Source organism: Leucopleurus acutus, assembly GCF_964270905.1.
Source record: "Leucopleurus acutus genome assembly, chromosome: 1".
Taxonomy (NCBI): Eukaryota; Metazoa; Chordata; class Mammalia; order Artiodactyla; family Delphinidae; genus Leucopleurus; species Leucopleurus acutus.
In genome coordinates, this window is record NC_139142.1 from 24672809 (window position 1) to 24685977 (window position 13169).

Here is a 13169-nt window from a genome sequence, read left to right on the forward strand (position 1 = left end):
CCTTGAAAATAGTGAAGCATTCTGAGAGTCTAAATATTTGCGTGTTTATTGAGCACTTACTACAAACCAGGGCATCCGCACTTCCTATGAGCTGGGTGCATACTTGAGAAGCCAAATGGGCCATCGAGTTGGAATTCTCCTCAGGTGGATGAGAAGAGGGAAGGGGAACTATAGCCATGTTGCCCAAATCAAAGAAGCCAACACCTAAATTGAATAAGGATCCAAGGGTTAAAAGAGAAGGTGCTCTTCAAAGTAAGCTGGTGCTGACTTCCTGACACATTGTAACTGCTGGGAGAAGAAAGCCGCAGGATTTTACTGGAAGCACCAAACCCAAATCAATGTATGGAAGTTCCACAGGACAGAAGGGAGCAGGGCAAAGGTCCCACGTATAAACGCACGTGCACACTCTCTGAGCTGCAGAACAGAGATCCTGAGACGGATCCACCAGAGGTGGCTCCACCTGGCAGAGCAGAAGGCACAGACCAGTGGTCAGTCGATAAAGACGCACCTCAGGCCAAGTACACAGGATGACGAGACACCAGAGTGATTGTTATACAGTGAAGAATCTGCCTGGTCTTTGTTGCTTTGTCTGCTCCTGGGAGACGACCTCTCAATCCTTGGACTTTCTTAGTGATGGGAGAATCTTTGTTATTCATGGTGTGCCCCCTGGATCACACCTGAGCTTATGCTAAATGACTCAGGATGGGGTTGATAGCAGCCCCACCTTCTCCAGGGAGGGAAGGGGGCCTGGAGATTGTGTTCAGTCATGTGGTCAATGATTCAATCAATCATGCTTATATAATGAAACCCTGATAAAAACTCTGGACACTGAAGCTCAGTGAACGCATTTCTGTGCCAAGAGGTTCCCTTCACAGCAAGAACCCAGACGCTCTGCATTTGGGATCCTCCCAGCCCTCACCCTGTGCATCTCTTCATTCACCTGGTCACAGGTGTAGTGCTTTCCTGAGTTCTGTGAGTCATTCAGCAAATTATCAAATCTAAGGGGGTTGTGGGAACCCCCAAATTTGTAGTCAGTTGGTCAAAAGTGTAGATGGCCTAGGGACCCCCAAACCTGCAACTTGTGTCTGAAGTGAGGGCAGTCTTATGGGAACTATGTGCTTAAGGGAACAGAGTCTGTACTAGCTCTAGCTGGTCAGCATCAGAATTGCACTGCAGTATCACAGTGGTCCAGGTCCATCCTGTCTTAGGCCTGAGGAACATGCAGGACTCAGTCTGCACTTCCAGAACTTTTTGTCTCCTTCACCCATCCACTCCCCCACTTCCACTGAAAACCCAACTTTCTCTGAAGTCAGGTTGTTAGAGTCACAATTCAGGCACATATGACAGCTCACGGAGCAGGCGTAATCCATATCTCCAGCACTGTGGAATAAAAAGCAAAGCATGGACCCTCATTCAGCAGCTGTGTGACTTCAAGCAAATTACTAAACTTCTCTGAGCCTCAGTTCCCATCTCTGTGAGATGAGGCTAACGACCCCTCGCCCTCATAGAGCTGATGAGACAAGTCAATGATGTAACTTATTTACAAAGAACCTAGCATGTTCTCTCACACGTGGAAGGCACTCAGTAAACACTGACCCCTCCTATTTTCAAACTGCTCTGTACCCCAAGCTCTCCCAGCCTCTCAGCTCTCTCTGGATAACTGTTCTGGCAACATGCTGATGTCTTAGATCCCAAGGCAGCAGGAAGCCAACCATTAAACCCAAAGTGAAAAGCGAGTAACCATTACCTTGAACAAAAAGGACATTTATATTTACTTCAGTGGCTATAAAAGACACCATAAAATGTAATATGCAGCGTGCGTCCTCGTGACTCATAACAGATCTTGCAAATTATTCTCTCAGGTCTCTGGGTGCAACCAACTGGTCACTAAGAACAATTAATTCTTTCAGGAAATAAAGGGATTGCGAATCATCTCTGGTCAGTGAAAAATCTGCTTCTTGTGTTATGAATAAAGAGGACGGAAAATGAGACTTAAATTTAGGGTTTTTTCTGCCCTCATGAATGCAGTGAAGTAAGATTGGAGAGATTTAAACACAATTACTCTCTGTGAGCCTGGGTGCTCGGTGAGAGCTAGGACCTGCCATATCTGGGGTCTTGGGGATCTGGAGACCACACAAACACAGGAGTTTGCGGGTGTCCCCAAAACAGGACCAGATGATCGAGTCGGGGGGGAGGGGCAGGCTAGCAACAGGCAATAAGGTAGACGTAGAGTCCAGACAGGCGACAAAGAGGTTTCAGAGTGGAAGCCCAGCCACGGTGACTGAACTTTAGACTACAGTCTCCAGGACCGGGGGTATCAAATGATGAATCCAAGGGCTAAGTCAGAAGCCAACTGGTAGAACAAGGCAGGTGCCAGGTCACAGGGAATGAGGTGAGAAACCGGGGGAACCAAAGTCAGAGGTTTCAGCTGAGCCTCTGAGTTCCTGGCCTTGGGCTTCCTAACCACTCCAACCAAGGTCTCAGTCTTAGAAAGTGAGAGAAACATACAAGAATCAGAAAGCTGCCGCACAGTGGAAGGGTGGAAGGATTTCAGGGCCAGGAAGCCGAGCAGATCACAATGTCGCACGGCATCCAGACCCACTCCTACCTAGTGGCCAAAGTGGATTCACTCCCGACCTGGAATAAAAATCCCACTGACCAAGCCCTGCTCCGCAACCCTGAAGGGGTTTTTATTGAATCACAGTACATAAAACACCAAAGGGGTCACCACGACAGCAGTGAACTCACAGCTGCCACAGAGGCTGGCGTGGGCGCCAAGCCATCTCGCTACGGTCGGCACCTCTGGGGGGGGTGACAGCGCAAGGAGAGGAAACTGTTCTCCAGTTCAGAGACCACGCTCCCTTCCAGCAAAATCAAACTTCCTGCAAGTTAAATGTGCCCTCAGTGGGATTCATGGTCCATCCTGATAACAGGAAGGGTTAACGGAAGCGGGGGGGCATCCAACCCAATGGTCCACATGGGGAGCGGGAAAGCAGACTGCCCTGCCTTCTCCCTGGATACAGAGAGAAAGGAACCTATCACACGGCACAGCTTGGGGGTCCCAAGACAAGGGCTCCAAAGGAGAGGAATTTCAGAGGTGGAGCACAACGGTGCCGTGGACAGAGACCGTGGGGCTCCAGGCCACCAGCTGGCAGAAACAGGGCAAGCGCGCAGAGACATGATGGAAGAGTGAGGAGTGAAAAGACCCCTTGGCCACCACAAGGTCACACCGGGAAGGGAACAGTAAGTCCACTCAGTGTGGAGCAGGCAACAGCCAGCAGAGCAGGGCCAACACCCAGCTGGCCAGCCTCAGCCCCTTCACACGCAGAACGAGTTCATGAAGGTTGATCTGCCATAAGTTGAAGGCCTCACTGAAAGAGATCTGGGTCCTTCTGAAGAATGAACGGGTATTCTTCTTCTTGTGCCTGCAGGAGGGGCAGGAAGGAAGGAGAGAACAGGAGATAAAGAGGTAAGAAGTACTCAGTATCATTAGAACAATGGAAGATGGTGGCTCTGCCAACTCACCAGCCCCCTGCCCCAGTGGACAACTCCCGGTTACGATCAGACCACCGCCCAGTCAGGGACCTGAGGAACTCAGCTATTCCAAAGGCATCTTCCAGGTAAGTGGGGTCAGCAAAAGCAGTTGTTTCACAGCGTATCAAAGGTTTAGTGAACCCAGTGGGTAGCACGTTCCAATGTTTCCCTTTTTCCAAAAGTATAGTTAATATTTATCAAATCAGAATCCCCCAAACCCAAAGGTAAAAGCTTTCCCAAACTTTCTGAGGGTAAGAATCACTTGGAGACCTAATCAAGGTAGTCCTGGGAGGCTGGGGCCACTGTGGATTCAGCCCAGCTCAATCTCTTCTGCACCAACGAAAGGACATGATGAAAATTGGTGTTTATGATGACCACCTATTCCAGACTTGGGTCCTGTTTTTTTTGGCTGTGCCGTGTGGCTTGAGGGATCTTAGTTCCCTGACAAGGGATTGAACCTGGGCCCTGGCAGTGAAAGCACCCAGTCCTAGCCACTGGACTGCTCCGGGAACTCCCGAGACTTTGTTTCCTGAACCTCAGAGAAAGAATAAATCATGTTCGGCCCTTTCTGTATACAGTCTATTTTCCTGTAATCTAACTCAGTATTTGATAGTGGGTACATGATGTATGTGGTCAACACTCCCTTCACCCATTTACCAGAATGACCCATTCACTGCCTAGAATGGATGGGCTCGGAGCTGACCACAGTCCAGGCCTGCCCTCTCAGGTGAGAACATTCAGTCAGAGCATAGGCCTTCCTGTGTATTTGCTACTGTCAGCTAGGAGAGCCTAGAACCCTCTTTCCTCTGTCACGACCCCCCTGAGGAAGCACCCTTCCCTTCCTCATCAACACCTCAAGGGTGCTGAGACATCTAAAAAGACCTGAGATTCGAGATGGCCTGCTGGTGACACTCTCTTGAGTCACAGCCACACCTGCAGGGAAAGGAACACTGGCCTCACTGCCTGGCCAACGCTGGGGACGCAGTCCCGGGACCAGCTGGAGATGGGATGCGAACCGGGGCATCCCGATCCCAAGTCCGGGGGACGCTTGGATGGGACTGAGATTTTTCCGAAGACACTGTAAACTTTACTAAGGGTAAGAATCACCTGCAAAGCTTGCCCGGGAGGGTGAGGTCCTAGAATCCACAATTTTAACAAGTAGAGGTGGCTCTCTGGACCACCTCAAAACATAGCCCCAAGGCATCAGCCAGGTCACTGGAGCTGTGCTGTGCCCCTAACTTCCTGCAGGGAGAGCTGGAGACTGGGGAGCTCGGGCACGGCCCTGGGGACTGGTGGGAAAACTGGAGGTGTGCAGACCCCTGGGGCTGGCGGGGAGCTAGAGGGGAGGAGCGGCCGGAGCCCACACTCACGCGGCCAGCGCCTTGACGCAGCAACGTGACATGTTGAGGAAGGAGGTGGCGCTGGCGCGGGTGCCCAGGGCGGCCTCGATGCCCCGCAGCAGGTCGTTGGTCTTGAAGATGAGCAGCATCTGACGCGGCACGAGGTTGAGAAGGTGGCTGATCTGGGGGAGGTAGTTGGCCGCATTGTTGCGGATCTCTGAGTCCTGAAGCAGAGACAGGAGGACAAACAGACGGCTGGCATGGGAAGTGGGGCCCCGGGTGGCGGGCTGTCTGGGCAGCCTGTGACCTGAGGGGCTGCAAGGAAGCTCCGGGAGGGGGCGTCTAGCACAGCTGCCTCAGCAGCACTGGGAATCCTCCCCAGAAGGAAGCCTAGCCCAAGGGGCTTTGTATCCGGACAAACCTGGATGGGACATCTCACCCAACTTCTAGCCAAGCACCGAACGCGGTACAGGAGCAGAAGCCCATCAGCAGGAACCAGGCCGCATTTCTGCTGCCTCTGCCATCCTAGCTCCCGGCAGCCAAGGTCACCCATACCCAGCCCCCAAGCCCCCAAGCCCATACTGAACGGGGCAGGAAGTCTACCTCCCCACCAACCATTTGATGAGTCCAGCCTCTCAGCCCGGGGTCCACCCTTGTGTTCTTTTCTAAGGCTTCTTCGCTGGCCACCAATTTCAGGCCAGGCCTGGAAGGAGCCTTGGAAGCCGGTGCTTCTGAGTCATGTCCCCCATCTCTCCAGCCAAGCCCAGGCTGGTGCAGTTGAGAGGTCTGAGCTGCTGACCCCAAACCCAAACCCAAAGTCCTGCCCCATACCCTGCCTGGCCCCGCACCCCACCAGACCTGCCCACCTGGCCACCGCTTATCACTGTCCTCCACGCTGGAGCCAGCGTCAGCCCGCCCACTGCCCGAGGTCCTCCTGTCCCCAGAGCAGTATTCAGGGCTGCCCTTGCCCCATCCTGGTGGGTAAGTTCGGGGTCTGGCTTCCCAGCCTTCCCCGTCCCTGAGCTCTGCATGGTTCTGGGCAGATAACTGCCTCTAGCCAGAGTCCTGAGTATAGAGTGAGGCTCTGATCCCTTCTCAGTCTCAAGAGAAACAGTGATGGTGACAACGATGCCAATAGTCCACTCGTACGGCGCATCACTAAGTAAGCCGGGCGCTCTGACAATGCTTGCATGTGTTAACTCACCTAATCGCACGGCAACCCTAGTAGGCAAGCGTATACCCCCATGTGAGAGGAGGAAACTGAGGCACTGAGAAGTTAAGTAACCTCCCCAAGGTCCGCAGCTAGTAAGAGATGAGTCAGAAGTCAAACCCAGGCCGTGCAGCTCCCAAGCCCACACCCTCACCACTACACTGCCTGTCATCTCACAGAGGACTGTGTGACCCAATGTCCTCCCCAAAAAACTGGGCATGTTAACACCGTCTGTGCCCACCTCCCAGCAGAACCCAGAGGGTCATCAGGGATAAGGTACGGGGAGGCGCGTGGGGCTCGTCAAGGTCACCCCAAGGGGCCCAGCAATGCTGCCAAGCGCTTCACCCTGCCCAGCCGCTTTCTGCAGCAGGAGCAGAGCTCTCCGCTCTTTCAGCAGCACGCGTGCGCTGCTGACAACTGAGCCGCTGTGAAACCTGAAATGTCCCCCAGGCAGGAGCTATCAGACTGGAACATCTCAACACGAGCCAGACACCAAGAGGCTGTCTGCCTCCCCGCCACCTCCCCGCACAGCTGCAGGTCGCCCTGCTTGCGGGGGCTAAGGGCAGAAGGCCCCGCTCACCAGACCCCCTCTCAGCCCAAACGGAAGCCCCTGTGTCCACCCAGGCTACCCCGAGGGGCTCTTTCTCAGAGCAGCACAGCCGTCAAGCTTGGAACCTGCTGGATGTCTACCCGCTTGCAAAAACAAAACTCTAACTTAGTTAATAAAACCAGATATCATTCACTGAGAACCTACTGTGTGCCACGCAATCTTGTCCGTCCCTGTGGCTTTGATACCATCTATACGCTGAAGACGCCCAAACTTATATGTCTCGAGGCTGGAGCTCTGAGCACCAGGCTGAACTGCCCACGACACCGCTACCTGGACGCTCAGGAGAACTACTGACCCTCCCACCCCAAACATGTCCTTCCCCAAGTCTTCCTAGGTCAGGAAGTGGTGCCCCTCCACCCCATAACTCACCTCAAAAAGCTACGATGCAACTCTGACTCTCCCCTTTTCCTCCCCTCACGTCCAAGCCGACAGAAAGGCCTCTCACTCTTATGTCCAGAATACACCTTGGCCCCACCTGCTTCTCTCCACCTCCATTAGCGGAGTCTGAGCCCCGTCATCTTTCCACCTGTTCATCTTGCCCCGCTCCAGAGAAATACTTAACATAGCGAGTCTGAGCACATGCTTCTCCTGCTCAAAACCTGTCAAAGCCTCTGCTTTGTCCTGAGAATGAATCTGAAATTCTCCCTGTGCGATGCTCTCCCAGCTCAGGCCTCCAGACGCTTCTCAGTCCACCATCCTCCTCACACACTCCAGACCACCCGACCCTGCCCCCTTAATGCATCGCGTGCCCTCTGCCTGGAGCGCTTTCTCCAAGCTCTTCCCGTGGCTGGTGCCTTTCTTGTCCTTCGGGCCTCAGCTTACATGTCAACTCCCCAGCGAGATCTCCTCTACAGCATCCCCCCATCACCCATCATCACGGCACCCTGCTTATTGCCCGCCCGCCCCTCCCCCCAGCACCTCTAACCTGCACTTATTCCATTTACCTGTTTATTCACTTGTTTACTGTCTGTCTTCCTCTACAAGTGCAAATTACATGGAAGTCCTGTCTGTCTGTTCGTCACTGGATCCACAGGCACCCAGTCCAGGGTCCAGCAAAAACAAATGTTTATTCAGTGAACAAATTTCAGAAACTATGAGGAGGCATTTTACATGCATTATCAATAAAGCAGAAACTATCATCCCTATCCAACAAACGAAGGAGATTGTTTTTCTTCTTCTGAGATGATGAGCTGAAAGCTGTGTAAGCCTGGGGTAACTGGTGGTCACCTTTGCCACCAAGTTTGCTGGGGAACGATGTCAACTTGGAGGAAAGCAGAGCCAAGAGATGGCAAGAGGCGGTTGGTGGTTTGCTGACATTGCTGCAGACTTTGGACCCAGCCATTCCTAAAGCCCCCATCACAAGGCAGCTCGCAAGGGAGGACTCTGAGGCTCAGAGAGGTGACCAGAACCATCCAAGGTCATGCCACCAGAAGCAGGTGCTGGAACCAGAGCCCAGTTCTTTCTACTGCACAAGCAGGACCCTGTCCCTTGTGGCGAGCGTAAGCCCCTCCCCACATGGACACCGGCAAGTCTGCAAAGGTCTGCAAACTGACAGACCGGGAAGACAGAAGGCAATTCCTTGAGGGATTAAGGAGCCCGGGAGGGAGCTCACCCTGAGCCAGGAAGAACGAGCTACCCGCTAAGCCCCTACTGGGGGGGCAGAGGTGAGTACAAGTACAGGGAGAAGGTGTTCCTAGGATCGGTCTCAGCCCAGACTCCCAATCCAATGGAGGAATGAGCTACAAACAAAAAGACCGAAAGAGCTGTTTCACTAAAAACTCCATAGGAATGAAGGGACAAGCAGCCCTTGAGTACCGCATGAGGAGTGAAGCCTCCTGCCCAGGAGGGTGTCCTAGAGCAACCCCACGATGGGAGATGGTGCCCAGCAGGAGACAGCGGGTGGCGCCAGACTTATTCACCAGACAGTCCCTGGGGATTCCCAGAAGTCCTGGGGGAGAACTTGGTGGAAGCCTGAAATCTTATGACAGCAGGTTGTAGTGAAAGTCACAGAGCCTGGATTATACAGTTAACGTGACCTACTTATATTCCAGGTTGATAAGGCCAGGAGGGACACAGTGGGACAGCGTCCCCTTTCCCTCCGTCCATCCAGGCACACTCTTTCTCCCTCCCTCCCTCCTCCTCAACCAGTACCTCTCTAATTCTGCCCTCTACTCCATCCCCACAGCCCACCAGTATAGAACCCCAGACCCTGGGTTGGCAGGGCTCCAAAGGCCACGCCTGGCCCTGCCCCTTGCATCCGGGACAGGGCAGGACCGGGGCACGGGGGGGCACCCACCTCAGTGGCGGTGACTGGAGTTTGGCCAATGCCCCTGTTGACTGAGTCCCACGACCGGGCTGTCAGCATGCAGGTGAACAAGGGGTAGAGGTCCCCGGCTCCCAGGCGCTGGCTGTACTTCTTCACACTCTTCATGTCAGTCCAGATCAGCGACTGCCAGAGGTGGCAGTAATCCAGGCGGAACTCTTCCGTGAGCACCTACAGCGGGGGCAGCATGGCAGGACCTGGGCCCCCTCTCCCCATGAAAGACCTAGTCCCTGGCTGGTGTGACCACTGCAAAGGGGAGTGGAGGGAAACCATGGTTCCTGCACAACGTCTGCTCCTCTCCCACAGTCAGCCATCCTTGAAGGTCCAGGTACAAAGCCACTATTTGGCCAGCCTTGGTCCTGAGTGGCAGAGGCTACCAACAGCCCACCAAAATCTGTATTCCCCTCTTCTTCCCAAGTCTAAGATCCCCGCCTTCCTCCTAGTTAGATGTAGCCCTCTGCCTGAGCTCTGACCAATGGAATGTGGCAGAAGCTCCACTTGCAGGCCTGGTCCATGAAAACTTCCCCATGCATGCTCCTCTGAGCACTCCTGCTGCTGGTGGGCGGCGAGACCCCCAAGGAGACCTGGGAGCAACAGCCTCGGTCAGCCCCTGCTTGCAGGCTCCTCCACGCACCCCAGACTCGTGTGTGAGCAGGCAATTAGACATCTGTTGTGTCTGGGCCATCATTCACTTGGGGGCTGTGTCTAACTTAAACTAACATGCCCAACACCCCTGAGCCTTTCAAAGGAAGCCCAGATTTGGGGATGTGGGATCAGGGCTCTGAGGCGAGAAGCAGGAGACCACCAGGGAAACCTCCCCAGGACCACCTGCCTCATGGAATCAAGCCAGGACCTGGGTCCTGGGATTGACACTGAACTTGTCAGCTTCTAGGCAGGAACACGTGGCTCACTGGAACCAGCTCTGTGTCCCAAGTTCCAGAGGACAGTCAGGACCATCCAACCCCTATCAGTTCCCTGCGCCCTTTCCCATGACATATGACCTCCTCACTGGGGCTGAGTTACCCTTCCCCCTGAAGTCCAGCTCATGTAAGGGCAGCTCACCTCCCAGGGTCTGGCTGGCTTCCCTGGGAAAAAGGGTTTTTTTGCAGCTGAGAAAGCCCATTCACACATCCAGGCACAATCTCATCTACCCCTCACAGCTGCCTCTAAAGGGGGTGTTATCACTCTCACTCTATTAGGAGAAAGCTGAGGCTCGGAGAGCTTGGAGAGCTCCTATGACCTTGACTTCCACAAGATAACAGCTCTCGGGGTAGGGCTGGGCCCTCTTCAGCTACCTTGCTATCTGCTTCCCATTTCTGTGGCCAGTAGGGGAGTTCAGCGGGCTCTGAGCCCAAGCAGGACCAGACCCTGGGGGGGAAAGGGCGCTCCTACCTGGTAAAGCCCATGGTCCAAGAGGACGATCTCCACCTTTCCTGTGCCCGGGCACTTCCGCACCAGCACATTGCCTGGGTGAGGGTCACAGTGCACGAAGCCGTTGACAAAGATCATCTCACTGTACATCTTGCCCAGGTGGCGCGAGATCTGAAAGAGAAGGGAGGTGGGTGGGAGTTGCACCTCATTATCACGTGCCTCAGAGATTTCTCCTCTGGCCCCTCAATCTGGCCACTCTCAAGAGGAAGGCCTGAGCAGTCACGGTGGAAGGGATGGCTTGAGATTGCACCGCTCTTGATAGAAGCTCAACGCTCATCCAGCTTTTCCTAACTTCAGCTGCACATGAGATTCAGCTGCAACTCAGAAATGTTAGGGGTGGTACCCAGCCATCAGTATTATCTTTAAGTGCCCAAGGTGATTTTAATGGATGGCAAGGTAGGAGAACCACTGCTTCTAGGTCTTCTGAAGACTGTAACACCCACCTCCCACACCTGCCCCTCCAACCTTCCCTGGTTTTTCTCTTCTCTCAGTCCCTCTTCCTTGTTTCCCCCAAAGCTGAATATGGGTTGGAAAGCTGGGTGGGGCTGGGGATCACTCCACCTGCCCCTTCTCCAAAGAACAAGGTCAGGGGGCTGAGGACCAGGGATAGATGACCCCCATCACCCTCTGGGGCTGCCTCAGCAGCTCCAGGCCAGTCCCAGGAGTACCCAGAATCACAAGCCCTTCTCCCCTCTCCCTTCAGCCCCCTTTCCCTACTCCCCTCCCTGCCACAGCCCAATGCTAATCTGATTTATGATGTCTGCACAGAAGAAATGACACTGGAGAGGCCATTTAAATCATCCTGTCACTGCTGCTCTCCCTGCCGAGGCAGCCTCCTTATCTCTACTGCCTTTTCATTAAAGCTAAAAGCCTCTTCCCAGCTAGGGAACAGCTGCTGAACAGAGCCAGACCCGGACCCACAGATGGTCTGCTGATGGGTTTCCACAGGACAAAGAGATGCTTAACCCAGGAAGCTGACGCCCTAGGACACACACTGCCCTTGGCATCCCTCAGCCTCGGCTGGACCCCATGGTCACTAACAAACATATCCCAGCTAGAGGAGAGGAGCTGGGGCCTGTGGGATGGGGAACATAGGATTAGGGTCTTAAGATAAAGACTCCTTTCCTTGGTTTACAAAGTCCTGTACAACCAGGCCCAGCCTCCCTCCCTGGTCTCATCTTGTACCACACTGACATTCCAGCCATATTTGCTCTCTTCCTCTTCTCTAATAATCTCTGTGCCTTCCTACCTCAGGGCCTTTGCACATGATATTCCAGGAACATTGCTTCATCTCCCCTTCAGCTGTTTCACTCCTCTCTTCCTTCCCACCCCACTGAGCATCACCTCCCTGGGGAAGCCTTCCCTGACCTCCTAGACTAAATGATGTTCTCCTGCCATACACCCTCACACTCTTCTACCGCTAGCACACTCTTTGTATTATTATTTGATTAACAACCATCTAGCCCGCTATCATAAGCTCCTGTATGATGGCAGAACTGGCTCTATTTTGTTAAACAGCTTCACTGAGGTCTAAGTTACATATCATAGACTGGTTCTATTATTCATCCCCTTGCCTGTAACAGGCCAAACATGTGAGTATAGGACTCTGCCTTCAACATGAATGAGACCCTTGACTCTCCATGTTTTTCTGGGATGCTGAGGTTCCGGCCTCTGATGCTTACCCGAACCCCATTAGTCTCCTCTGAATCCCAATCAATGATAATTGGCCTCCAATTAAATCATCAAGAATAAGTCTACTTTAGTAACAGTAGTTGTCATCCTTATTAAAAGCCCTAAAAGTAAGTACAATCATGATCCCCATTTTGCAGATTAGGAACTGAGACTCGTCGAGGTTTAATGTACCCAGAGCTATCTGGCTGGAAAGAGGTGGAGACAGAATTCAAACCAGGTGTGACCCACAGCCTTCCAGTAACCACTATTCTATACTGGCTCACGCCGACTTCTGCACTTCTCAGTTGAACTTTGTGACCTTAAAGAAGTTAGTCATACTCTCAACTTCAGCAAAATGGAAATAATAATAGTGCCCCTCTCACGGGCTACTGTCAGGTCAATGAGGGTATCATGGTGCTCGGGACCTAGGAACCTCTCCTAGGTGCCCCTGATTCCTCCTAACACTCCTGGGAGGGCGGCAGACTAGGTTTCATTGTACCTTTCTAAGAAATGATGAAATCAGGGTTAAAGAGGCCATCTAAAGTCTTGACACTTAGACTGTCGCCCTGTGCCCTGCTACCACACGCTCCTGACATTTTTCTTGGAGGAAAGCAATGCCCAGTACTCAGTGTCTGTGGGCATCAGGAACAGAACTTTACCCCATGTCAAGTTCCCAGACTCAGGCTGAGATGTTGGGTGCCCCAGGGTCACCATTTTCTGTTTCCTGGGAGAGGGGGTCCCGGATGAGCCAGCAGGTCCCCACCTCGGGACCACTGAGAACCCCTTCTGTTAGGCTCTTTGGAGCTCTACGGAGACGAGCTCTAAAAGGCCATATTTGCCAAACCAATTGCATTTATTAAGTAATAATTCATTTTTATTTGTCAAGGATGCCTGTAAGGTCTGATCAGGGCTCCTGATCAGCCCAAGTTAAGCAGGGCAGCCAGACAGAGCTGACAGAATTCCAGCCAAAAGCAGAGACATGACATTTCATTTAGTCTGGGCAGACCTGTCATGGGGAGATGTATGACCTCCCTTAAGCTTCCTGAAATA

The 13169-nt window shown here is 53.1% G+C and overlaps 1 protein-coding gene across 1 annotated transcript in view; it reads right to left on the reverse strand.

Annotated features, from left to right (window-relative positions):
- Positions 1–3253: 3253 nt before the first annotated feature.
- The window catches only part of ADCK1 (aarF domain containing kinase 1), a gene marked incomplete at its 3' end in the record, with an annotated part of 110255 nt that continues 100339 nt past the window's right edge, over positions 3254–13169 (reverse strand). The window contains exons 8-11 of the mRNA XM_082837747.1: positions 10410–10559; positions 8991–9188; positions 4905–5098; positions 3254–3425 (exon numbers count right to left, since the gene is read on the reverse strand). Coding sequence (XP_082693873.1) covers positions 3254–3425; positions 4905–5098; positions 8991–9188; positions 10410–10559 — 714 coding nt within the window. The remainder of the gene's footprint in view (positions 3426–4904; positions 5099–8990; positions 9189–10409; positions 10560–13169) is intronic.